This window comes from Pristis pectinata, chromosome 4 (assembly GCF_009764475.1).
Source record: "Pristis pectinata isolate sPriPec2 chromosome 4, sPriPec2.1.pri, whole genome shotgun sequence".
Classification (NCBI taxonomy): Eukaryota; Metazoa; Chordata; class Chondrichthyes; order Rhinopristiformes; family Pristidae; genus Pristis; species Pristis pectinata.
The window spans coordinates 97364266-97390785 of NC_067408.1; the positions used below are offsets into that span (position 1 = coordinate 97364266).

The 26520-nt window shown below is 38.4% G+C and overlaps 1 protein-coding gene across 1 annotated transcript in view; it reads right to left on the reverse strand.

The window, feature by feature from the left end:
• Positions 1–970: 970 nt before the first annotated feature.
• Positions 971–26520, reverse strand: part of cep97 (centrosomal protein 97) — a 35671-nt gene continuing 10121 nt past the window's right edge. The window contains exons 4-11 of the mRNA XM_052014198.1: positions 25596–25697; positions 24559–24672; positions 17019–17185; positions 13847–14011; positions 12565–12698; positions 7144–7921; positions 5041–5116; positions 971–2524 (exon numbers count right to left, since the gene is read on the reverse strand). Coding sequence (XP_051870158.1) covers positions 1904–2524; positions 5041–5116; positions 7144–7921; positions 12565–12698; positions 13847–14011; positions 17019–17185; positions 24559–24672; positions 25596–25697 — 2157 coding nt within the window. The 3' untranslated portion in view covers positions 971–1903. The remainder of the gene's footprint in view (positions 2525–5040; positions 5117–7143; positions 7922–12564; positions 12699–13846; positions 14012–17018; positions 17186–24558; positions 24673–25595; positions 25698–26520) is intronic.

Below are 26520 nucleotides of genomic sequence, written 5' to 3' on the forward strand. Positions count from 1 at the left end.
GGTGGAGTTTGGCATGTTATTGGTTGACAAGGCAGCCCTCCACACCTGGCAGTTACAAATTAAGACTGCATGCAGTGATTCTGTCTTCTGGGCGTAGACTAATAAGGTTTGGTCTAATCATATTGTAAACCTAATTCTGGAACCAAGGTATGATCAGAAATTCATCTGTAAATTCATAAATTATTTTAATACTTTGAATTTTGGACAGATTCTGTTGTATTTAGACTAGAAAATATAATTCCAGTCTCTAGAAAGCATTACGTCTGAATGAAGACAATGTCACATAATGTCAAGAATAAACAGAAAGGCATATACAAAACATTACCATTGCCTAACAGGATAAAGATTTATTATTATACATCTGAAATTCAATAACTTACAGGATCAACGATAATTTGATCAATAAAGCAAACCATTCGGAATGATTGTTTTATCCCCAAAAGAAAACACAATAGTACATAAGGCATTACAGTTTACGCAAAGTTTGAAGAGGAAGCAATATGGTAATTTTAAAATAAGTTACAAAGAGATCAGTTTGAAGAGCTAAAGAACTCTCAGAATTCAAATATCATATCTTTATATCAAGTAGGTAAGAGGAAATCTTTTGCACCTTCACTTATGTACAATCCAGAATACTGTGCTTTTTACCTAATTTTGACCTGGATGCAACCCCCTTCAGGTCAGATCATTAAAAGCACCACAGAACTTTCACATGGAAGATTTGGAATGTTTAATTGTTCCTGACTTATAAGTAACCTTTACACATTCCATGGTGTTACATACTTCCTAAATTTGTAGGATTCACTTGACATCTCCCCTTTTGTAGAGTAAGCAAATTACCCCCCCCCCCCCCCCTTATATAGTTAGCAACTCACATATGGCATAGACAATATTAGTATTGATAGAATTTGCATCCATACCATTTAACTTCCCTGATGAGATCTGCTTCATTTAATAGCAACACAAAATAGAAGGGTTAGAAATGATTTATTTTGCATGTTAGACAGCAAGAATTGCCACTGAAAATAGGTAATCAGAAAAACTATAAATAGAATCAGACATTGAGAATGGTCCAGATTTTGTTTTTCTAAACTGTTATTGTAAAATGTACATTTTTCTCAGCAAATTTACATGCATTTTAGTGTTTAGTTATTTTCCATGACTTTAAACATCAAGGAGAGAGATCTTTATGTATTTATCAATTAGTCCTGATATTACAAGTATATACATTTGTCATTTCATTTTTGGTAAAGAAAATAAAAATCAAATAAAAGGGATGTAAGAAACATTTTCTTCAGTCTTAAACTTAAATATATGTTCAATAACAAATGGACCTGCACGTTTAAGATCAGGTCATCACCCTAATCCATGCTACATATTAAAATAAATAACAAAGCTTTCTTGATCACATCTTCAGAGTTTTGTCATAGGACACAATACAATTTCACACTTTTCAAATAAGATGCAGGAATTTAATAATCTCAGTCATGCCATCATGCTGAAAGGAAGATGTAGGCATATCTATTCACACCTTGAACCAAGTGTCATGGATAACTGGAAAGTCCAGAAAAGAACAAAAAATATCCTCATCGGAAGAATAATCAGAGAATAACACAAAAACTGGACACTGGATGCAAATCAATGCTAGTTGAAATGCTGACAGATGAAACTAACTAAATTAACACATAGAATTAGCGCAATTACATTTTACTTGCATGATGTCTCCTGAATAAGTTTATTTGGAAGAAGCAGCATTGAATCCAATCCAGCACCTTAGACAAATTTAGCCTACTTAGTATTGCTTTCACATAAATATTCTGGGTTTATTAGCATTACTCCTAAATGGTCATGGTTTGAGTAATCTACATCAATTCATAATGCTGAGAGAGTCACTCATGGTCCTTTACTTGTCCACACTGACACATTCTTCTGCTTGACAAAGGGAATCTGAAATTTCAGTGCAGTCATCTTCAGGCATTTCCACCGAAGCACCGCAAAGGGAATCATGATCATTCCTACTACTGCACTCTGTTCTCCCACTAAAATTTGATTCATCTTCTGCAGCCTCCAGCTGCCTTACAGAATTGAGATACTGCTGTATAAGGTTGCTGTCCTGTTCACTATTGGAGTTTTCCTTATCCCATTTTGTGTGCATGGAATCTTGGCTGTCTGGCTCTCCAGGATCATTCATTAAACATTCATGGTCTATTTTTTTAAGTTCAGAGGTGGCTTCTAAAACTGTGCTTGTGCTGCCACCTGAGGAACTCTGACAAGAATTCAGAGACTCTTGAAGACAATTGTGGATTACGTCCGAAGATTGAAAGCCAGAGTCAGGAAATTCTCGCAGTGAAATCTCCGAGTGAACATTTTGTCGGGAAGAAAGGCTTTTATAGTTATTAAAGGGTGTGCATTCAGAAAGATGAATAAACTTAGGCTGCAGAAGAATGGGTTCTTTTGTGTCAGGGTGTAGTACTTCATTTTGTTTCTGGGTCATGGATAGTTGCCACTCCTGGAGGCGTCGAACCTGTAGTAAAACAAAGACAACAATGATAAATAGGATTCTCGTTGCCTGTTTTTCAAATATTTTATTGAACACATGCGATGAATGTGCATCTTCTTAACAAAACAAAAATGTGAGCCAATGTGCCTTAAAATGTATATTATTCTTGAATCTTTGTAAATTTACTTCTACATTCTAAATTAATGTTGTCAATGTAATCTAATACTTAAAGTTAATGATAGTTTGCAGTCCAGTATTGAAATACCACATTTCTTTTGGGCCTGCCAGGATACCATTTGTTTGTTCAGTCTTTTGCTGGGCGTTAGGCAGTGATACAAATACTCATCCACCTATTAGTCTATTGATCTCAATTCTGTGGGGTAAAATTTGTCGGCCTCTCATGCCTTCTCTGCCATTCAATAAGATTGTGGCTGAGTTTTACCCCAGGGATACTTTTGTGTACTAATCTCATACTCTTTATTTCCCTTAAAGAGTAAACCTCAGCCTCCACAACCCTCTTGGGTAGAGAACTGGCAAGATACACCATTCTGGATATAAAAAAAAATCCCCATGCGTGTCCTTTATGGCAAATCCCTTACTTTGAGACTGTGACCCTTGGTTCTAGATATCCCTAGCCGGGGGAAACATTTTCACATTTACCTTGTCAATCCCCAAATGATTTCTGCAACTTTCCATGAGATCACCTTTCTTTGTTCTAAACTCTATGGAGCACAGATACAGTCTGCTTAATCTCTCCTCATACGACATGGTGGTGCAACATGGTGTCGCATATTCACCGCTCCAAGGACCCAGACTCAATCCAGTCCGCGGATGCTATGTTAATTGGAGGGTGCCACATTTAGCAGTAAGGGGTCATTTAAATTTAGCAGTAAGGGGTCATTTAAATTGTCCATTAAGTGAAATGGATCATAAATGAATACACTGGGTAACTCTGCATCCTACTACCAAACTCTCTGTATTTAGCCTCACACACTGCAGCTCAACACAAGCTCAAGGAACAGCAGCTTATTCTCCAACGTAGCACATTACAGCTGTCAGGATTCAATATTTTCCATATAATCAGCTATTTTAGTTTTGTTTTTTTAGTATCATTCGGCTCCTCTATTTACAACTCCTCTAGACATACCGTTAACATCTTCTTTCAGCTAGTACCAACAGCATACGTGTCCTGTCCCCCATTCCATTGAAAACCTTACCCTTTGTTCTTTCCACCCCTTCCTGCTTTTCTCTGCAATTTGAAACTTGTTTCATTTCTACATTTTCCTAGTTCTTTTCAAAGGTGATTGACACAAAACTTTGGTTCTCTGTCTACTGATGCTACCAAGTCAGCAGGCTTCAATGTACAGGACTAATTTGAAGGCAAACAAATGGAGACTGATCAGGCAATTTTACAATGCAAACATTGTTGACTAGGGCAGGCATAGCTGTGTAGCAGTTAGTGTAATGCTATTACAGCACCAGCGACCCGGGTTCTTGCTTCAGCGACCCGGGTTCTTGACCCAGTTCAGTGGCAATTCTTGCTGTCTAACATGCAAAATAAATCATTTCTAACCCTTCTACATATGGGTTAGGAAGTTGTGGGCAGGCCATGTTGGTGCCGGAAGCGTGGCGACACCTGTGGGCTGCCCCCAGAACACTCTACGCAAAAGATACATTTCACTAAGCGTTTCGGTGTACATGTGACTAATAAAGATATCTTACCTTAGTTGTTATAGATGCAAACAAGACTTATGGTGGGTAATCAATTACAGAAAAACATTATTTTTCACTTTTGCATAGTTTTATCAACATGGTCAAAAAAAAGATTTACATGACGCTCATGGCCTGATATTCCAATTGAATGCAGATTAAAACCCAAGTATGAAATATAAACTTGATAATCATCACAACTTAATCTCAATTTGATAGCTCTTTTATGAATAGTCAATATAATATGGTTTCCATCCAAAACTACTTGGCAGGAATATGTTGGAGAAGACCCAGTACCTGGCAACACCACTCGTTGTCCCCCCCCCCCCCACCCCAAACCTGCACTTATCCGAGCCAGATGCAGAGAACATTTTCAGGGTATCCCTGCACAAGCTGCAAGGATAGGTCAAGATGCCAACCAGGCCAGAGCACCTACCCTAGAATATCCATAACAACACTGACAGCAGACAAAGCTGGGGCCAGAACTTTGACATCAGGCAAAGATGTCATTGAACTTAACAGATTTTAACTGTCTAATATTCAGAGACATATATTAAAAAAATACAAAAATGGAGTGTCTCCTACAATAACATTTGTTTTCAGTGTGTTTAATTCCATATCTTCCAAGTTTTCTTCTCAGCTTTTACAAAACAGTGTTTTAAAACTAAGGTTATCACCTTTCTTATTCTTCGTGAAATGTAGGTGATGGACCGTGGCATATCGTGAATAAGTTCCAACTTGGAAAAGTATGGAAACAAATTCACTTTTATTTTAGTGTTAAGTAAATTCTTGGTCTAAATGACTGGATCAAATGCAATAAAAGTAATTACCTCATTCCATAAGAACTTTACAGCTTCTTCTTGTACCATTCTTTGAATACGTTCTTCTTCACACTCTTTCCTCCATCTACAAAGATAGAAATGATAGAAAATTCATGACATGGGGACGTCATTCAGCCCATCACATCAATGCCAGTCAAGCAGCAGCTACCCATCCTAATCTCACTTTTCAGCACTTGACCCACAACCCTGCCTGTCCTGGCTCCTCAAGTGTACAATCTATGTACTTCTTAAATGCGTTTAGGGCTTCTGCCTTGACCACCCTTTCAGGAAGCGAGTTCCAGACTCCCACAACACACTTGTTTTGTTTTCCCCCTCATCTCCCCTCTAATCCTTCTACCAAATACTTAAATCTATGTCTCTGGGTTTTGACCAATCTGCTGAGGGAAAGAGAGCAAAATAAAAGGTCCCATTCTTGGCTCCTTGTAATGTGGTGCACTTTTATTCTGTCAATCAGGTGAATGAAGATTAAAACTAACTGCAGATTATTTTTGTGGCAACATATCAAGCAGTATGTCATCCTTCAGCAGAGTCAATGGTTGATCAATAACAATGTTACTCCCCCCAAAATTGCATGGCACAACTCAAGTGACTCGTGTTCAATCCTGATCTCCAGTGGTATGTGGACTTTGCATACTCTCCCTGTGACCACGTGGGTTTCCTGCAGGTGTTCCAACTTCCTCTCACATCTCAAAGAGGTGCTGATTGGTGGTTAAGTGGTTACTGTAAACCACCTCTAAGGAAGGTGGTAGAAAAGTCAGGGTGGAGTTGACGGGCATGTGAGAGAACTGGTTATGAGAAAATAAGTGAGGTAATGGGACAGATGGAAATTCTTTGAAGAGCTGGCATTGACCTGATGGGCTTATTGCAAGAAAATATGACTCTTTCATGTATGGTTTTCTACCTCATGACCAAAAGGAGATTAATAAGATTTACCAAACTGTAGCAGACAAACATGAGCACTAAGAAACTTTAATTTCAATAGGTATTAATGGACTTAAGTGCTTTGATTCCTAGCCTACTCTGAAATAAGGAGGATTTTTTAAAAAGTTGATAACTAATTGATTTTTAAGAATTGTTAATAATTTAGTATTTATGATTTTCTTCAGAGGAACAATTAAGTGAAATCTTTCTGTGACCAAGTGTCATCTTGGTCTTTCTTTGTCAAGCAGAGCTCCTCTCTATATATGTATGCAACTTATATTGCATATAAATATTTGCTTAGTTATCCCAGGCAGTTGATTGGAACAAAAGTGGAAGAATAGGTGGAGATATTTAAGAAAGGGTGGTGGAAATATGCGATTATATAAAAGAGCTGGAGTTACAATAAATTTTTGTAAATTTGTGGTTTACATGTAGTTTCAGTATTAACGTAATATACTCAAATAGTTAGGTCAATAGTTAGGTCTGGAACTTTTGTGGTTGCATGCTTATGATTTAGATTAGAGAAGTTGGAAGATAGGCAAGAACAAGAATCATGGCAAGGTCTGCTCAGGCAAAATTATAACTAGCTGAAAACACATTCATTGAAAATACAGCCAGGGTAAGGTTTTTCCTCCTTACATTTTGAGACTTGTATGAGAGACAGAACAGATACAAGACACTTTTTTCTCAGGTGATATTCCCCTTTACAGATCAGAGATTCATCACAGATAATGCTTCATAAATAGTTGTACTGTATCTGGACATTTGATTAGCATTTACTTTTATTTTGTATGCCACTTTATTCCTTGTTTATAAAATCAGGATTGGCAAATTTGCTTATGTTCACTTATTTGACTTTCGAGACCAAAACTGTTATTCGCTCTTCTAATCATAAACATTGGTGGAAGATTTGGATTAGTTTCAAGACCTGGTTGTCTTGGATTTCTTTTGATACTTTGTTGAATCAACCCTAGCAAATACAGATTGTTACTTGGATTTACTCATGTTGTAGTATTCCAAGACAATAGAGAACATGAAGTTAGAGAATTATTTGGTCAACAGTCTGGTGGATGGCTTTGGATTTTCACTTGTCTAAATACAATGCACATAACCTGAATGCATTATGAATTTTCAAAAATATAGAAACCCCTCCCCTCTCTTATATGTCACCTGATTACTTCTTCAGTCAAGTATTCCACGTGTTCCTGCATCCTACGTAGTCGGATTTCACAACGTATTTCCTTTGCCTGTGAATTCCAGTTCCTAGTGTAGAATCCACGCCAGCATGCTTGAATCTTTACAGCTGCTTTATTCATATATTCTGGGTTTGCCTCAATTGCTTTAGACATATCAGATTTATCTGGCTTTGTGTCCTCTCCCATCACCTCCTGCACAGTTTCCACTTGTGTCTGACTTGATAATTTGCTGTCTGGAAAACATTGCTCCTTTGTTAATTCAGCTGACATTGGGTTTTTGCTTTCGCTTAAAGTGAAGGTGACAGAAGATTGCATAGGGTTGGATGCAGATAATATCCTGCCACTCTCTTCCTTACTTCTCTCACCCGATCTTCCCACCCAAGATTCATAATCTTCGGCTCTCCTTGCTGCCTTCAGGTATTTTTGGTCATCACTATCTTCACGGTTAACTCCAGCTTCCAAATGCAGTGGCGCTGTGGCATCACCTTCTGGAGTCAGACTATCTGCAGGAAGCCTCAGATCATGGGAAGGTGAAAGAGGCGACATTGCAGTGGTCACAGGCATGAACGTGGATTCAGAAGACAGAAGACTGCTATTCAATTTATCTTCATCAGTCTGTATATCCTCCAAGAAGAGCTCACCATGACAGCATCCTGAAGTCTCTCCAAGAGTTGGTGAGAATTGCTTAATTGCATTGGGCTGCTGTCCAGGGTCACCCGCTGCAACCCATGAGTTAATGCGAATTACAGGCTCTAAAATAAAACAAAAATACATTACATGTATGGATGCCTACTTTTTTCTTCTTGTGCCTGTGCAAGCCAAGCCTCAGACATATTCCACATTTATCAAAGGATGCCAACGCAACTTATAGGCTGTATAATTTACATATATTTGACCAAATAAGTAACTTCTACATCACATGACTACAGTCAAATTCTCCTCTTACTTCACAATAATCTTGTTAAGACTTACAAGGGTCCAATTCTATAAACCCATGTGGAGCTAGTGTTTTCTCCTTCCCTTCTTGCCAGTTCTTCCTGTTATTTCCAGAATGCCTCAAAGAATTAGCCTTGCCCTTTTTTCCTTTAAATCTACATGTTGTCCTTTAAAGGCACCCTGAGACACAGGATCAGCTTTTGCATGTAAATTGATGACACCAAGCTCTGCCTATCCTTAATTTCACTCAATAACATCACCTCTCCTTCACTGTCAGAGGTCTGCCTATTATAATTAGGAAACAAATTAGAAGTTCTTTTAACCGAATATCAGGAAGAAAAGTGATTATTTCAGACAAAAACATAACTGTGTCATGTTATCCATTAGCTATGTTGTGCTTAACATTAAACTTTAAATGCCCCAGAGTGAGAAAAAATGTCAGTTTTTTTCCTGTTTAAGTGCCACAATTTCCATGTAACGGTGAGGAACCAGGATTTCCAATAAGAACACAGAAGGAACAAGGAACAAGTTACAGTCATTGGTTTGCACCATTCCTCCAACTGCACCCAAAGTTGCATCAGTTACCCACCACTTACGCTGCAGAATTCACATGAATACCTTGTGCCAGGTGAAGAGATAGAACTTTCAGAGCAGTGTGGAGGTGATGGAAGTGCATGTTTAAGCTGGTGGATGTTGTGTCAATTAAGTGAGCTTTATCCCAAATGACACTGAGCTTTTTGAATGTTATTGTGGTTTCATCCCACTCCTGACTTGGGCTTTATTGTGGTAGAAAGACAAACTACAGTGAGGAGAGAATAACTAGTTTCAGAGCTGCTCACATCACCCACACAGTTAGTAGGGGTGAAAATTAAATTTCTTATCAGTAGAGTTGTTTCACTAACATTACCGATATAACCCAATTGTATGATTGAAACTGATATTTTCTTACCAAAACATCATACTGGCCTTTACTGGCTCATTTCATATCTGGTGGCTGGACTAAGTTAGTTTCTGGTCAATGTTGGTGGTGGATTCAGCAATGGTAATCCCATTGAACCTCAAAGAGATACAGTTAGACTTTCTTGTTGGAGGCAAGTTATCCCCACATACACCACAAAATTAAATTGCCACTTACAAGCTCAAGTCTGAATGTTGTTCATGTTTTAAAATGTGCCTACCGATTTATTATCTGAAGAGTTCCAATTGAAACCGATTACAATGTTTTCAATTCTAAATTTATGATGGAGGGAGAGCCAATAATTTAAGCAGCTGAAGATGGCTGTGTTACTATATCGAATCAAAATGCACACTCTGTCTTTATCCTTCTTGAGCTCTCTCCAGTCTTCAGCACGGTTGACATGTTCTTCTCCACCAATATCTCTCTTCCATTGACCAGCTCAAAGAAAATGTTCTCACTTGGTTTCACTCTTACTACTCATTCGTAACCAGAACATTTCTAGCAATGCCTTCTCTGTTCTACATTAGGTCTGGAGCATGCCAAAATTTATCCTCAGGCCCCTCATAGTGGACAGTTACACAATCTCCCTTGGCAACATCAGTCAAAGACTTGAGTCAGCTGCCTCAGGTTTGCTGATGACTCTCAATTCTATCTCTTCACCATGTCTCTATGCCTATGTTGCCAAATAGCTCTCTTGATATTGAATGATGGATGAGACTGAATTTCTATCAGTTAAACATCAGCACCTGCCACAGACACCACACCCATTCCTATCAATGGCATCTCACTTTCCAGCAATTTGGGATGAATTACATGATTCACAATATCGTATTCAAAGTGCACCAGAGCATCATACACCATTATAAAGACATTCCCGAGACACTATCACCCAGCTCTGCCCACATCTCAGCCCAGTTGTTGCTGAAACTGTTCACACAGGGACTCAACTAATCTGATACTCTACCGGCTGGCTCCCCATTCCCAACATTCATAAACTACTGGTGCCTTTTAAAAAGACAACAGGTCACATCCTATTCCACATTAAGTACAAGTCACCACAACCATATGTTGGATTCGACTGTTTTAATTAGTTTTTTAACAATGTATAGTGTTTAATACACCTCAAGTGGCTGCACAAGGAATGGCCGCTTACTAGCTTATTGTCCATCAGGTGACTATGTGGTTTTTTCATTGGTTGGTTTGGCCACAAGTATCTAATAGGTTTCCTGATTGGGCTATTGTTAGCTAAGGACTACCTCTTATCTCAGGTACATAAGGTGTCGCTTTTTGTTAATCTCTCTCCTGATCTTCCTCCCCCCTGGCCCGGGCACATCTTTTGTTCCCTTTGTCTCGGCTCATCAAAGCTAGTGCCATGTGCTCTCTGACTCTTTCTTTGTTTTAAACTTTTCCAATAAAACTTTGTGAAGCACCAAATTGTTTTCAACTCAATCCTGGACTCCTGAAAGAACCTGTGGATTTGAAAATAACTGGATCCGACACATAGTTCTTGAATATTGTTTATTTGGGATTGTGAGAGTAATTCCAAATTAAAATTGAGGAACTATTAGGCATTAAAGAGAATACTGGGATACAATGCTGTAGTTTTGAAGAAAACTCGCCTTCATCAAAGTAAGTCTGGGAACATAATATTCTCGATAATGAAAATTTTCATTAAAGATGAGGAAAGGAGAGGAGAGGGCATTAGACGAATTTACTTAAAATTATCCTTTCTGTAAACTGCAATAGATGTTGGAAGTACCTGCATGGCGTCTGTTTGGATCAAGATAAGAGTACTAAGGCTTCATTTAAGCAATTAACAGTGGCAGGGAATTAGACATGCAATGAAAATCAAGAAACTGTAGATACTGAAAATCTCCATCAGTAGCATCAGTTTAGAAAACAACCTAGTTATCTCCCAGAAACCTCTCTGCAAACATTTGTCACATCTCACTCTATTTCAGAATATCTCCATTATTATAACTGCAAATTGGCCAAGGATCATATCCCCAATTTCTACTTTACTGCTTAAAGGATCTTTTCCTCATTTCATAACCCAGAGATACCGTAGCATTAGTTATTTCCCTGCCATTACTGCAATCATGCTCTTAATTAATACATTCAATCTTCCTTTTGTATCTCATGCATGTTCAAGCTGTAGAAGTATGGAGCTCCTGTTCATTTTAGCAATTCAGCAGTTACCAATCTGCTTAACCAAATCCTCAATCCCAACTTTTGATGCCCTATTATTCTTCATCACCAGTGTCTCTCTTTCTTCTTTAGTCCTTCAGGATGGAGGATGACTTATTTCTGGTTTGATTTTGTGAGATCTGAGGCAACCGATAATGTGGTAACTATAGTTTCTTCTGCAGGTTGGGCAGGAAACGTCTGGCAGGCTTTCTGTGTGCTCCTGATCCAGAAACTTGAGGCTATCAATACCATTCAAAATACTCCTCCTCCAATATGGACTATCACGGACTAGATATTCTCAAAGTGGAAATGGTGCTATTCCCTCCCCCTCCCTCCCTCCACTAATAAGAGGCTTTAAGGATATTCTTGAATCTTTTCCACCGACCTGTAAATAGTACTTCAGGTACAGTTTCACTAAAGCTCTATATGATTGGTGCAAGATGTCTCTACTCTTGTACTCAAATCCACTTTCAATAAAGACCAACAAACTATTTGCCTTCCTAATTACTTACAGAACCGATATGTTAACTTTCAGTGATTCTCATAAAAAACCGCTGATATTGCTCATCTCCATCCTCCTGAAGCCTAACTGCTTCCACCTCACTTTTCTTAACACAATATAGTGCCATACTGTATTGGGAGTAATAAAAACAGAATTCTGGAAATACTCAGCAAGTCAGGTAACATCTGTGAAGAGAGAAACAGTTTCTCAATGGCCCTTTATCACATGGAAGTATCCTCCTTGTCAAGATAGTTCTAATGTATGCAATGTAATGCTCATTCCTACCAATATAGGCACAGACAAATGCACCTTCCACAGGTAAAGTGGTAAGAAGTCAAATGTGAATCCAAACCATGATAATAAAATATGAACAACATGGCTTTCTACCTTCCTCTAATCTTAAGATATATTCTTTATGCCCCACTCTCTAACTTTACACATTTATCAAACTGCTATCCGTTCATCTATTTGCCCCAACTTCATGTGCCTTAATTTCTGACTACTTTATGTTATCAAGGTCTTCTGATGTGTATAACTTTTTTCAAAAATCATAAAGCTAGAAAGCCAGTCAAAGAGATTACTACAAAGTATCTTAACTGCTTCATTCAATATTAAATCCCTAAAAACATGCACAGCCTTTTTTTTAATAAAGCCAATGTCTTATAAGTTATAAACTAAGCATATTAAAAAGCAAAATTATTGCCTTGTGACAAATAGATTGAAATAATTTTTGAAAGCATGGATTGAGAATCATTTCAGAGCATCAAGTCACTTGCAATCACAACATCTTATAGTTCCTGCATTCTTCCTACCTTTCGTATTATGGATAGTGTGACTTTGTGTTGGCCTGTTACATTCACTTTGAAATGACAGCTCCAAATTGGGACTCGAATGTGGAGTATGGCTGTTGTTCTGGAACTTTTCCATCAGTTCTAGTTGGTGAAGCCTAGTGCCAGGCCAAAAAAAAGCCATAAAATTAGCTACCCAAATGAAATCCAAAATCTATTTTCTTTACAAAGATAGTTGGAATAGCTCCATAGTTCTACAGAATACACTGACTGAAGAAAGAATAGAATATATATTAATATCCAAGCCATTTATTGAAGCTGCAAATATTCAATATAAATATATTTTTAGGAATTTGATATTGAATAGGGGAATAGTATTACTTGAGCCAGATGGAGGATTGTAAAAGATGATTTTGATCATCTGTTTATGACATCCATTTGGCACAAGTTTCCTTGGACATTCTAGACAACAAATGTCTTCAGTTTTAAAGGTTTAAAACCACACTTGTTTTCCCTCACAAGTAATGGGAAACTTGCAATTTTCAATTAAAAGTTGCTGTCAGTGATAATAAGGAGCCAGGACTTTGTGTAGGGAGGATGCAGTCCATTAAATTATAATATAATATATAGAAGTTTAAACTATTATATATAGAAGTTGAAATCTGTGTAAACAACTGATGAGCTAGGCTTGAAGAGACTATCCAATACAAAGATAAGTATTTCTGTGAAAGGTGGACTAAAACAAGAGATAGTGGAGGCTGCAGATTGACAAGGCTATCTTAAAGGCAGTGGAGTTTGAAGTTCAGTTTAAGATCAAGCAGGAGATGGGGGTTTTTGCAATGTTAGATTCAGTCTAAACAATAAGCGAGCCAGGAGAAAAATGAAGACCCATCTTTCAGGTTTGTATGACTGGGGACAAATAGGATAACTTGGTATTTACAAATAGAATATCAGAATGCCAGAACTCACTGCACATCTTTTAAAATCCTCCTCAACAGTCTTCTTGTCCTTGTCAAAAAGCTGGTGCCTAAGCAATGACTGCTTCCTCAATGTTAAAAGTTAGCCCATATCAAAATTTTGCTGCAGAGTTTTTGTTTCTATGTGACTACATACATACAAACATGATGATGCCAGAAAACAAAACATTTGAAAATTCATAAAAAAATCCTCCAGAAACACTAGTTCAACATGCAAAAATATCCCCTCCTTGCAAAAAGAGAATATTTAAAATCTTGCCATACAATTTTTGTATTTATCCACTTTAGAAACATGATCATATTTGGATCACAGATACTGTTTTATTTACCTCTGCTTATTCAGAATTTTTTCAAGTTTAGCATCCTCTGCAGATTGCAGTGCTGGAGTTGATGTGAGGGGACAAACTGAAGCCAAATATTGGACCAGCTGCACATGTTGGCCAGGTCGAAATGATCGACCTTTCCCTTGACTGTATAGCCACTCTGCTTTGAGGCTGAAACAGAACAAAGTAGGTTATACAGTATATTCATATAGTGTTGATCATGTTGTTTTTGAAGCTGCAAAATGTTCAACAAGGTACAGACAACTGAACAAATCATTTAAAGAAAAGTAGCTAATAGCCCATGCTACAGTTCTATGCTTAACAAATACATAGACTGCGTCAATGAGATACAACATAAATCACAGGACCACTCTCCGAATATGGACTACAAAACTTCAAAATTATTCAGCATTATTCCATTCTCAAGTCAATCAGAGCTGGACAACAAGTGGCCTTCTCAGAAAATTTAAAACAAAATTTAATTCTGGTCTATTTTTGCGGAAATAGTAGGATTAGGAATCTTTCTATATTTCTACAGTTACCCTTACCTGCAATATCCTGCAGTATTTCCCCTTTCTACTATCAATTGCATTTTGTTTTTTTAAATGGTTGTGCATGTGTTCCTGCCATACTGTTGCTGTAGAAGTAGCTTTATTCTTACAAAACTACATAGAAAAATGTACCGGACAGCATTCAAAGCACATTTTAAAGTGTGACACACTTCTATTTAAAGTATTACTTTGGTGATGTCTCTTCATCCCTCAGTCTCATTCATGCCACAGGATAAATGTACCGCAACTATGAATTTATAAATGATTCATCAATGCCTATTATGCAGAAGACTTCATTTTCATTTAACCTGTTGAATGGATTTTAGTCAGGTTAGTTAAAAAAATGTGATAATGAGCCAGAAATTTTGGAGAGAAGAAAGTGAGGCAATCAGCATACATTATTGTAATGCAGGAAACCTGACAGCTATTTCAGAATACACAAATGAGCAGAAGTCAAGTAGATTTATTCCTTGTGTTGGATCACTCATTATCTGCCACAGGCTGTTACTCAACTAGTCTGTGGGACAGGTCTTCCAGTTTATATGTTTGTGAGGACTTTGCAAGGTCAACAGGAATGTGAACAACTTTGGTCTTAATCTGGCCAGTCTCTAGGCAGATGCCAGGAGATCTGCTGGTTTTATTTCTTCCCTGTTTGAATGTAGCAATAATGATACAATTGAGCACCTTGCTGGGCCATCTCAAAGGGCATTTAAGAGTCAACCACAAGGAGGATCTGGAGTCACATGCAGGCCAGATGGTCAGATTTCCTCACCTGAAGGACATCAGTGTCAGTTAAAGAAACCCATCTGGTTCAATCTGGTCCTGCCCTATGCCAGATTTTTTTAAAATTCTGGGATTTAAACTCTGGTCTCTGGATCATTAGTCCAGGTTTCTGGATTACCAGTATGATAACTTAAACACCACACCACCTCCTGCAATCTACACCATCGAAGAGCTTCCTTTGAACTCTGCACCCTTTTACCACATCTTAAAATTAGGTTTCTCTCAAAGTACTCCCATTGTGATGAAAGATCATTGATCTGAAACATAAACCTCTTCTCCCCCCTCTCTCTAGATACCCTGAGCTGCTAAATATGTCATGCGTTTTCTGTTTTCCTTTTTCAGATTTCTAGCATCTGCAGTATTTTGCCTTTTAACATTGCCATCCAGTTAGAACTGCAAATCTCAATTAATAATTTATAATTTCCTAGTCAATAAACACAGAAGCCAATTTCAGAAACCCTCACATCAACCCAGATAAAATTAGCTAATAAAGTACAAACAAAGAATTAAATCTGGGAAATTTCTAATCTTTATAGCAAATTTACTTATTGTCTGAACCTGCTGAAACATTTTAGCAGTTGGGAATATGTTATGCAGTATTTTTGAGCAGGTCCTTCTGTAGTTAGGATTAAATTGAACGAGCACTAGCTTTATTTTATATAGATTAATAACACTAATTAAAGTAAGCCCCTTATAAAGAGTTAAAGCAGATGTTAAATATTTCTATTCCACTAACTTAAGAAACACAGGAAAGCTGCTGTTTTGATGTTTCAGCACATTGAGTTTGTAACAGATCAAAGATATATTCCATAAGTGGACATTCTTACATCCTAACACAAGCCATAACTTTCTTATACAGTCCTCGAAAGAGGGTACCCAAGGAGTTAGCAATTGTCTCACTTCCTATAATGTGTTCCCTAGATGTAGCTAATTTAGCCTATTGAGTCTATGCCCACTCTCAATGCAATACCACCCCCCCCCATCACCGATTTCCCCATAACTATTCTCTCACACATGCCCGCTGACCACACCCCCTACTTACCCATCTACAGCAGGGGCAATTTACAGTAGCCAATTCATCTACTAACCGGCACATCTTTCAGATGTGGGAGAAAACCAGAGCATCTGGGGGAAACCCATGCAGTAACAAAGAGAAAGTTCAAGCTCCATACAGGTAACACTGAGATTAGAATTGAACCCAGGTCACTGAAGCTGTGAGACAGCTTCACCACTTGTTGTCCACTGTGTCACCCTAATTCAAAGCAATACAAAAACTCAGTGGGATTCAGCCTATTTTGTCAAAGTGTGTATTTTCTATATATTGATGCTGGTAATAAACAAGTCATTTAGCATTTTCTGTTTTGGTCCAGACTTCTTAATATTTGAAGTACATTATCTTTCAATCTTTGATCTGAATCTAATCTAGAGTTTAGCTCTACTTAACACTCTAACAATACTCATAAATGAGGAGTTTGACCATTCTGAAGTGATTTCAAATGAGTTAAAACCTGAAGCACCAATCCATTCTCAATTCAACACCAAATGATTCTCAAAAATAATTGACTCTATATAGCTGGGGGTCCTTTGACATTGGAGTTAAGAAGTTTTGTTAGAATTCAGTAGTCACATTTTATTTTGCATGCAACTATTCAGTAACAAATTCAAGAATAACTGATGCAGTATTGGTGTTAAAAATAAAAATATGCTTCATTCCTTAGTACTACTATTCTTTATTGCATGAAGTTAATATGCAAAACATTCTAGTGATCAAGAATTGCTATTAATTAAAGCAATGCTTCTTGTACATTCTATGCAAAAAAACAAACTACCCAAAAGCTATTTACCTTTCTTTCTGTGAGATTACATAACCATCTAGAATCCGTAGAGTTAAACACCAACTGACAATATATGGTCTGTAGTCAAATCCAGGAAGGGAGGGCGTTGCCATCACACAAGGATTGTTCATGATTGACAGCTGCTCCAATTCACGAAGGAACCCCAAATAGGAAACCTATCATACAACGTCACATGTGATTTAAGGTAAGAGAGATGATAATTGCAATGTGAAGAACTACTTGTAAGATTATGAAATTCTATTGTTACGGACTCAGTGAAAGTCCCTTTAAGATAGAGAGTGTGTGTATGTGTGTGTGGGGCGTGCTTACGTCAATAGAAGATAAAGGACGTAATGACGTTGTTGAAGAAGTCAGAAGAAGGAGAGAGAGAGAGAAGGGAGAGAGACACCAGCCTGCTTGTTTTCTCTATCGATGGATGAGAAACAATAACTGTGTTTGCCACTGAAATCCATGTATGGAAGTTGGAAGTAATCCGGTGGAGTTCACTTTGTTGCTGACCTGTAGAAGGAAACAGGTATTTGTGTGTGGACGACCACGGTTCGGATGCTTGCGGGGTGAGAAAGTCACTACCGAGTAAACACTGAAGTGTCGTTTGGGTTCCATCGTGGAACATTTGGATTTCGTATGTACTCTCTCTATGTTTTTCTACATCTACATCTTATCTTCAGACAACGGTGGTTGTTGAAGAAGCCCTTGCTCATGTTTCACCTTATGGCTTGCGGAACTGAACTTTAAGAACCATTCCGGAACTGGGAGTTTTGGACTTTGTCACACACACACACACACGAAGAGTTTAGTTTTGGAGTTAACGTTCGAGGTTTAACATTCTTGAATTCTAACATACTAACATTTTTACTTTTATTTTACGTATTATCATAAGTAGTGATTAATAAAATAGTTTTTAACACTAAATCATGCTCAGTGTGTTTCTTTTGTTGCTGGTTCGTGACAAAATTGGGGGCTCGTCCGGGATTTGAACCCGGGACCTCTCGCACCCCAAGCGAGAATCATACCCCTAGAAGCTGAACGAGAACAAAAGAAATTAGAAGCTGAACGAGAACAAAAGATAACTCAGATGAAGATAGAGGCTGATCTAGCAATGAAGCAGATGGAATTGAAGAGGATGGAGCTGGATAGTGAGGAAAAGGAGAAACAGAGGCAGCATGAGTTACAAATGAAGCGTAGGAGTTTGGAATCTGATTCTGAAGATGGTTTTTCAGCCAGCAGGGAGGTTCGATTAGTCCCTCCTTTTGAGGAAGATCAGGTTGATCAGTATTTCCAACATTTTGAAAAGGTTGCTGTGAGTTCAAACTGGCCAAGGAAAGGATGGGCTCTTATGGTACAGAGTGTGATTAAAGGTAAAGCTCAAAAAGCTTATTCTGCTTTGTCTGCTGAGGATGCAGCTGATTATACCAAGGTAAAACAAGCTATTTTGAAGGCCTATGAATTGGTCCCTGAGGCTTATAGACAAAAATTCAGAGACTTGAGGAAATCTGCAGATCAGACTTATATGGAATTTGCCAATGGAAAGAGAATATGTTTTGAACGATGGTGCCTGGCTAAAAATGTAGATGGGGATTATGATAAATTGACAGAATTGATACTGGTGGAAGACTTTAAAAGATGTGTTCCAGCTGAATTAACAACATATTTAAATGAAAAGGCAGTGGAAACTTTACAAGAAACTGCTAGGTTGGCAGATGATTATGCTTTAACCCATAAATCCAAATGGGGACAACCTAAAACCTTTCAAAAGAGTTACAAAGACAATCCAGGTAAACCGGAGATTAAATTGGGAGGTAATCAAAAAGGAAAGGATGAAAAGAAGCCAGGGCTGGAGAAACCTGTTGAGCGTACTTGTTATTACTGTAGGAAACCTGGCCATGTGATATCTAATTGTGCCCTTTTGAAGAAAAGGAAGGAAGCTGTGCCCAATGCTTGCTTTCAGGCAATTAAAAATCAAAAAGGTTTAGGAGATGCTGTTAAAGATCAGTCCTTGCAAGAGGTAAAAGCGGAAAAGTTGGAGGAGGTGAGAAAAGAATTCCGTTCTTATGTATCAGAGGGTTTTGTTTCACTGAATGATGAGTCACCCCAGGTGCCAGTGAAAATTCTTAGAGATACTGGGGCTAGTCAATCTCTCTTGCTGGACAGTGTTTTAAATTTTGGTGAAGAAAGTGACACTGGTGAGGTAAGTCTAATACGAGGCGTTACAGATGACACCATATCTGTCCCTTTACACAGGGTGATTTTAAAGTCAAAGTTCGTAGAAGGACCAGTCGAGATAGGGATAAGACCTAGTTTGCCAGTGGAAGGAGTTTCTTTGTTATTGGGAAATGACCTTGCAGATGGAGAAATTGTTCCTGTGGTACGGTTAACAACCAAACCAAGAATTGATGAGTCTGAGAATGATTCAGATGTTTACCCATCATGTGCGGTGACTCGAGCTAGAGCTAGAGAATTAGCCAAGACAGACAGTCCGATGCAGTCTGATGTGGTTCCTTGTGACAGTCCTAAACAGGAAGAAAATTATGATGCCTTATCTGAGACTTTTCTGTCTTCACTGGAGGATCAACATCCATGTAGTGAGCCTGAATTTAAAGATTTGTCTTTGTCGAGGAAGGATTTTATGGTGGAACAGACAAAGGACCCTGAGTTGACAGAATTGAAAGAAAAAGCACTCTCATGTGAGGAGATTGAAAAAGTGCCAATTGGATACTATGTCAAAAATGGAGTGTTAATGAGGAAATGGAGACCTCCTCATGTTCCTGTTACTGAGGAATGGGAAGTTATTCATCAGGTTGTTGTTCCAAAAGTTTATAGGGATGAGATTTTAAACCTGGCCCATAGTATGCCTTTGGGTGGTCATTTTGGTGTGAATAAAACTGTAGGGAAGATCTTGAATCAATTCTATTGGCCTGGTTTGAGAAAAGATGTGGTGATGTTTTGTCGAACCTGCCACACATGTCAGATGGTAGGTAAACCAAATCAAAAACCCCCTGTGGCTCCTTTGAAGCCAATTCCTGCTTTTGGGGAGCCCTTTTCGAAGGTGATTGTGGACTGTGTTGGTCCATTACCAAAGTCTAAGACTGGAAATCAGTATTTGTTAACCATCATGTGTGCCACTTCTAGATTTCCAGAGGCAATACCCCTTAGAAATATTAAGGCCAAGACGGTGTCAAAGGCTCTTGTAAAATTTTTTACCTTGTTTGGTTTGCCAAAAGAAATCCAATCTGATCAAGGTAGTAATTTTATGTCAAAAATTTTTCAACAAATAGTCTATGAGCTGGGAGCAAAGCAGATTGTATCATCTGCATATCACCCAGAATCTCAAGGAGCTCTGGAGAGATTTCATTCTACTCTCAAAAATATGCTGAAGACTTATTGCTTTGAAAACACCAAGGATTGGGACGAAGGTATCCATTTACTTTTGTTTGCCGTTAGAGAATCAATCCAGGAGTCAATAGAATTTAGTCCGTTTGAGCTTGTATTTGGACATAGGGTGAGAGGACCTTTGGAGTTGTTGAGAGAGCAATGGGTTAATGAGGAAGTGCACTTGAGTCTGTTGGACTATGTCCAAAAATTTAAAACTCGGTTGAAGAGAGTCTGCCAGCTAGCGAGAGAGAATTTGAAAACAAGCCAGATAAGAATGAAGACATATTTTGATAGACGTGCTCGGCCTAGGACATTCGCAGTGGGGCAAAAGGTGTTGGTATTTTTCCCTAGCCAAAATAATCCCTTGCAATCTCGTTTTTCTGGACCCTATGTTATTGAATCTCGAGTGACTGATTTAACATATATAATCAAAACACCAGATAGACGCAAGAAAACACAACTCTGTCATGTAAACATGCTAAAGCCTTATTATGAGAGGGATTCAGTTGTGGCCTTGGTGGATGATGTAAAGGTTGTTTCTAGAATGCCTGATGTTGATGTTGAGGAAGGCCAATTTAGACCAAATATTGTTCCATCGAAACTAAAAAACCAAAATATCATGGAGAACCTTGAAACGAAGTTGGACCATTTACAAGTTTCACAAAAACAACAGATGAGAGAATTAATTTTAAAATTTAAAAATCTGTTCCCAGATGTTCCAAACAGAACATCGATAATCACCCATGATGTTGATGTTGGGGATGCAAAACCAATCAAACAACACCCATATCGAATGAATGTGGAAAAAAGTAAACTTGTTGATCAGGAAATAAAATACATGTTGGAAAATGATATTATTAGACATTCTACTTCAAATTGGAGTTCGCCCTGTGTTATTGTACCTAAACCTGATGGAACTGTTAGATTTTGCACAGATTACAGGAAAGTGAATGCTGTAACAAAGTCAGATGCCTACCCTATTCCTAGGGTGGACGATTGCATAGACAGAGTGGGAAAGGCAAAATTTCTTACAAAGATTGACCTATTAAAAGGGTACTGGTGTGTTCCATTAACAGATAGAGGAAGGGAAATTTCAGCCTTTGTAACCCCTTCTGGATTGTATGAATACAATGTTTTGCCATTTGGAATGAAAAATGCTCCGGCAACATTTCAAAGAATGATTAATTCAGTGATTCATGGGTTAAAACATACAGATGCCTACATTGACGACTTAGTGACTGGGAATGATACTTGGGAAGATCACATCTCTGCGTTAGAAAGGTTGTTGGAAAGACTTTCCAAGGCTAACCTTACAGTTAACTTGGCTAAAAGTGAATTTGGCCATGCCACTGTGACGTATCTTGGTTATGTTGTAGGTCAAGGCAAGCAAGCTCCTGTTCAGGCAAAAGTTCAAGCAATATCTGCGTTCCCTATTCCCACAGGTATGAGGACTGTTAAAAGATTTTTGGGAATGGTTGGATATTACCAAAAATTTTGTAAAAATTTTGCTGATATTGCTCTTCCCCTAACTAATCTTCTGAAGAAGGGAGTAAAGTTTGTTTGGACAGATTCTTGTCAAGAAGCATTTGAGAAGCTGAAAGCCATTTTATGCTACCATCCTGTGCTCAGAACACCTGACTTTGAAAAGCCATTTTCATTAGCAGTAGATGCCAGTGATGAAGCTGCAGGAGCTGTGTTGTTGCAGAAGGGTGACCTTGATGACATTGACCATCCTGTAGTTTACTTTTCAAAGAAATTTAATGAGCATCAAAAGAATTATTCCACCATAGAGAAAGAATTACTGTCGCTTGTTTTAGCCTTGCAACATTTCAGTGTATATGTTTGCACCGCTCAGAAACCATTGACTGTGTATACAGATCATAACCCATTGGTGTTTCTGAGCCGAGTCAAAAACAAAAACAGAAGGCTGTTAAACTGGAGTTTAATTTTGCAAGAGTTTGATCTCATGATAACTCACATTAAAGGCAAAGATAATGTGATTGCTGATTGTCTTTCTCAATGTTAAATGGGAAACATGTATCTGTATTAATCTGATAGTCTGTAGTTGTGTAGCATGATAATTATTAACATTACTAACTGTATGCGCGGTTAAATTTTTCTTGGGAAAAATTTTTTTTAGGTGGGAGGTGTTACGGACTCAGTGAAAGTCCCTTTAAGATAGAGAGTGTGTGTATGTGTGTGTGGGGCGTGCTTACGTCAATAGAAGATAAAGGACGTAATGACGTTGTTGAAGAAGTCAGAAGAAGGAGAGAGAGAGAAGGGAGAGAGACACCAGCCTGCTTGTTTTCTCTATCGATGGATGAGAAACAATAACTGTGTTTGCCACTGAAATCCATGTATGGAAGTTGGAAGTAATCCGGTGGGGTTCACTTTGTTGCTGACCTGTAGAAGGAAACAGGTATTTGTGTGTGGACGACCACGGTTCGGATGCTTGCGGGGTGAGAAAGTCACTACCGAGTAAACACTGAAGTGTCGTTTGGGTTCCATCGTGGAACATTTGGATTTCGTATGTACTCTCTCTCTGTTTTTCTACATCTACATCTTATCTTCAGACAACGGTGGTTGTTGAAGAAGCCCTTGCTCATGTTTCACCTTATGGCTTGCGGAACTGAACTTTAAGAACCATTCCGGAACTGGGAGTTTTGGACTTTGTCACACACACACACGAAGAGTTTAGTTTTGGGGTTAACGTTCGAGGTTTAACATTCTTGAATTCTAACATACTAACATTTTTACTTTTATTTTACATATTATCATAAGTAGTGATTAATAAAATAGTTTTTAACACTAAATCATGCTCAGTGTGTTTCTTTTGTTGCTGGTTCGTGACAAAATTCTATCTTTGCCAGCTGCACCTGTGCCTCAGAAATTGCTATTTCACTGCCAGGAAACTGTTTTAACACTTCCTTCTCAAACACCTTCTTTTCCACATAATGGCCAGCTATCAGTTTCTGAATATCTGCCTTTCTCATAGACTGCTTTACTTCTGTAAGGTTTAGCCTTATAGCAATCTTTATCAAATCATCCTTTTTCGCCACCTCCAATCCCTTTTGGGTTGGTGACTCCAAAAATGCCTTAATATCCATTGCTGCTGGTTTCCACACACACAAGCCAATTAAAAAGAATTTATCAGACCTCCCTCAAAAATCTTTGGATTGAATCCTGAACAAATCTTGTCAATCTGGGGAACGATCCCAGACGACACTCGTTAACCTTTGGATTGGATCCCGGATGAATCTCGTTAACCTTGGGAACTATCCCGGACGAGCCCCCAATTTTGTCACGAACCAGCAACAAAAGAAACACACTGAGCATGATTTAGTGTTAAAAACTATTTTATTAATCACTACTTATGATAATACGTAAAATAAAAGTAAAAATGTTAGTATGTTAGAATTCAAGAATGTTAAACCTCGAACGTTAACTCCAAAACTAAACTCTTCGTGTGTGTGTGTGTGTGACAAAGTCCAAAACTCCCAGTTCCGGAATGGTTCTTAAAGTTCAGTTCCGCAAGCCATAAGGTGAAACATGAGCAAGGGCTTCTTCAACAACCACCGTTGTCTGAAGATAGGATGTAGATGTAGAAAAACATAGAGAGAGTACATACGAAATCCAAATGTTCCACGATGGAACCCAAACGACACTTCAGTGTTTACTCGGTAGTGACTTTCTCACCCCGCAAGCATCCGAACCGTAGTCGTCCACACACAAATACCTGTTTCCTTCTACAGGTCAGCAACAAAGTGAACTCCACCGGATTACTTCCAACTTCCATACATGGATTTCAGTGGCAAACACAGTTATTGTTTCTCATCCATCGATAGAGAAAACAAGCAGGCTGGTGTCTCTCTCCCTTCTCTCTCTCTCTCCTTCTGACTTCTTCAACAACGTCATTACGTCCTTTATCTTCTATTGACGTAAGCACGCCCCACACACACATACACACACACACTCTATCTTAAAGGGACTTTCACTGAGTCCGTAACACTATTTTATAGTTATTGAAGTTATTTTAAGTTGCTTCTGAAAATTAACCAAGTATTTGCTGTAAACATTATAGCTACAAATACATTCATTCCATAAGATTTGAAGAATAGCTTTTCTTGTTGCTTTAATGACATTAAATATGGTGTACCTCATTCAGATCTCTTATTTCATTCTCTGCAAGGGATAGAATGTTTAATTCTGGAGGAAGGTGACTGGAAGCAGAACGAAGTGTAGTGATAGTATTTCCATGCAAAAGTAGTATCTGTTGAGTAAAATATATTTATGAGTTACATTTCCTTAACATTGCTCTACAGAAGAACTTCTTGCAAACCAGAAAACATGAAGTGCCTTTGTTCTAATCGTACTTCATCATTCACAGCCTAAGAAAATACAAAGGTTCACCCAATTTGAAAGGGACGATATACAACAAGCTGATAGCACTTTCATCTCAAGTGTACAGTTTGTTTGCGCAAATCCATTCCTGGAAGAAATTCTGGGTTGACACTCATTACAGTAATAGTAAGAGATGCAATCTTTCAAATGATTGTCTTTTAGATGTTTGGGGAGGGGGTGGGGGAGAAGCAATTACATAAAATCAAGCAAGTTATATTCCCACTTCTCTTCGGCCATAGTTCAATATAGTCACTCCTGAATCCAGCCCTTTCGGCTACCAGGAATCCTGAACCCAGGAATCCTGGCCTCCATGTAATGAAAATAAATTAGAGTCAGGCACTTCCTTAGTAGTGCACTTTAGTGACCAAACCCACTGCCCTCCCCCTCCCAACCTGAGAGCAGGATGCTTACCTCATCCTCAATCCACCCCAACAAAAACTAGAAGTGGATGATTTGGGCTTGAGTTTGTGAATTTTACAAATTCCATCTTCTTTCACATGCTGCTACCCTTCCCCACCCACTCTCTAGGTGCTCTGTTTAATTACGGCAGTGTCTGAATCAAAATATAAAAATCATGCGTGGCTCATTTACTAGATATGGCACTTTTAACTTACCAGTTGCTTCAAAAATAATGATCGCTACCTTCAACAGCAATGAAAACAACAGGCCACTGGAAAGGCATTCAGAATCACACTACATGTCTTGCACAATCTACTGAGGAAATCTGGGGAACAATAACATTCTGAACAAATATTTTGATACTCCTAATGGACAATTGTATACACGTTTTACCTTTAGAGACAGGAGTTTTGATAGGTCACCTATCAAGGCAATGTTGTTGTCTGATAAATCCAAATGTCGTAGAGATATGCAGCTGTTAATGGCTTCCACAGTCTGCAAGAAGAAAAGAACAAATACTAGATTATGAAGAATTTTGAATTTTCACTAAGAAAATTGATGAAAGCAGTGCTGCAGATATGATTTACATGGACTTCAGTAAGGCTTTTGACAGGGTCTCACATGTTAGGCTGGTTCTGAAGGTTAAGGCACATGGGATCCAAGGCATGTTAACAAACTGGATTCAAAATTGGCTTGATGATAGGAGACAGAGGGTAATGGTGGGTGGACATTTTTCTGACTGGAAGTCTGTAACAAGAGTTGCACCCCAGGGATTGGTGCTGGGACATTTGCTGTTTGTAATATGTAGCCTGTTGAGTAAGTTTACAGACGAACATGAAAATTGGTGCAGTAGTAGGTTGTGCAAAAGGTCATTAAAGGATACAGCAGGACATAGATCAGCTGGAAAATTGGGCAGGGTGGTGGCAGATGGAACTTAATCCAGATGTGTGAAGTAATGCACTTTGGGAGGTCAAATTCTGTTAGGACATATAGTCAATAGCAGGGACCTTTGGAGTGTTAGATCTTGAGGTACAAGTCCAAAGCTTGCTGAAAGTGGTAACAGAGGTGGATGGGGTGGTGAAGAAGGCTTTTGGTATGCTTGGCTTCATAGGACGAGGGATTGAGCATAGAAGTTGGAACATCATGTTGCAGCCTTATCAAACATTGGTTAGACTGCATTTGGAGTATTGTGCACAGTTCTAGTCACCACTCTATAGGAAGGTTGTGGTAGCAATGGAGAGTGTGCAGAAGAGATTCACCAAGATGTTTCCTGGAATGGAGGGTTGTAGTTATAAGCAGGGAATGGATAGGCTGGGTT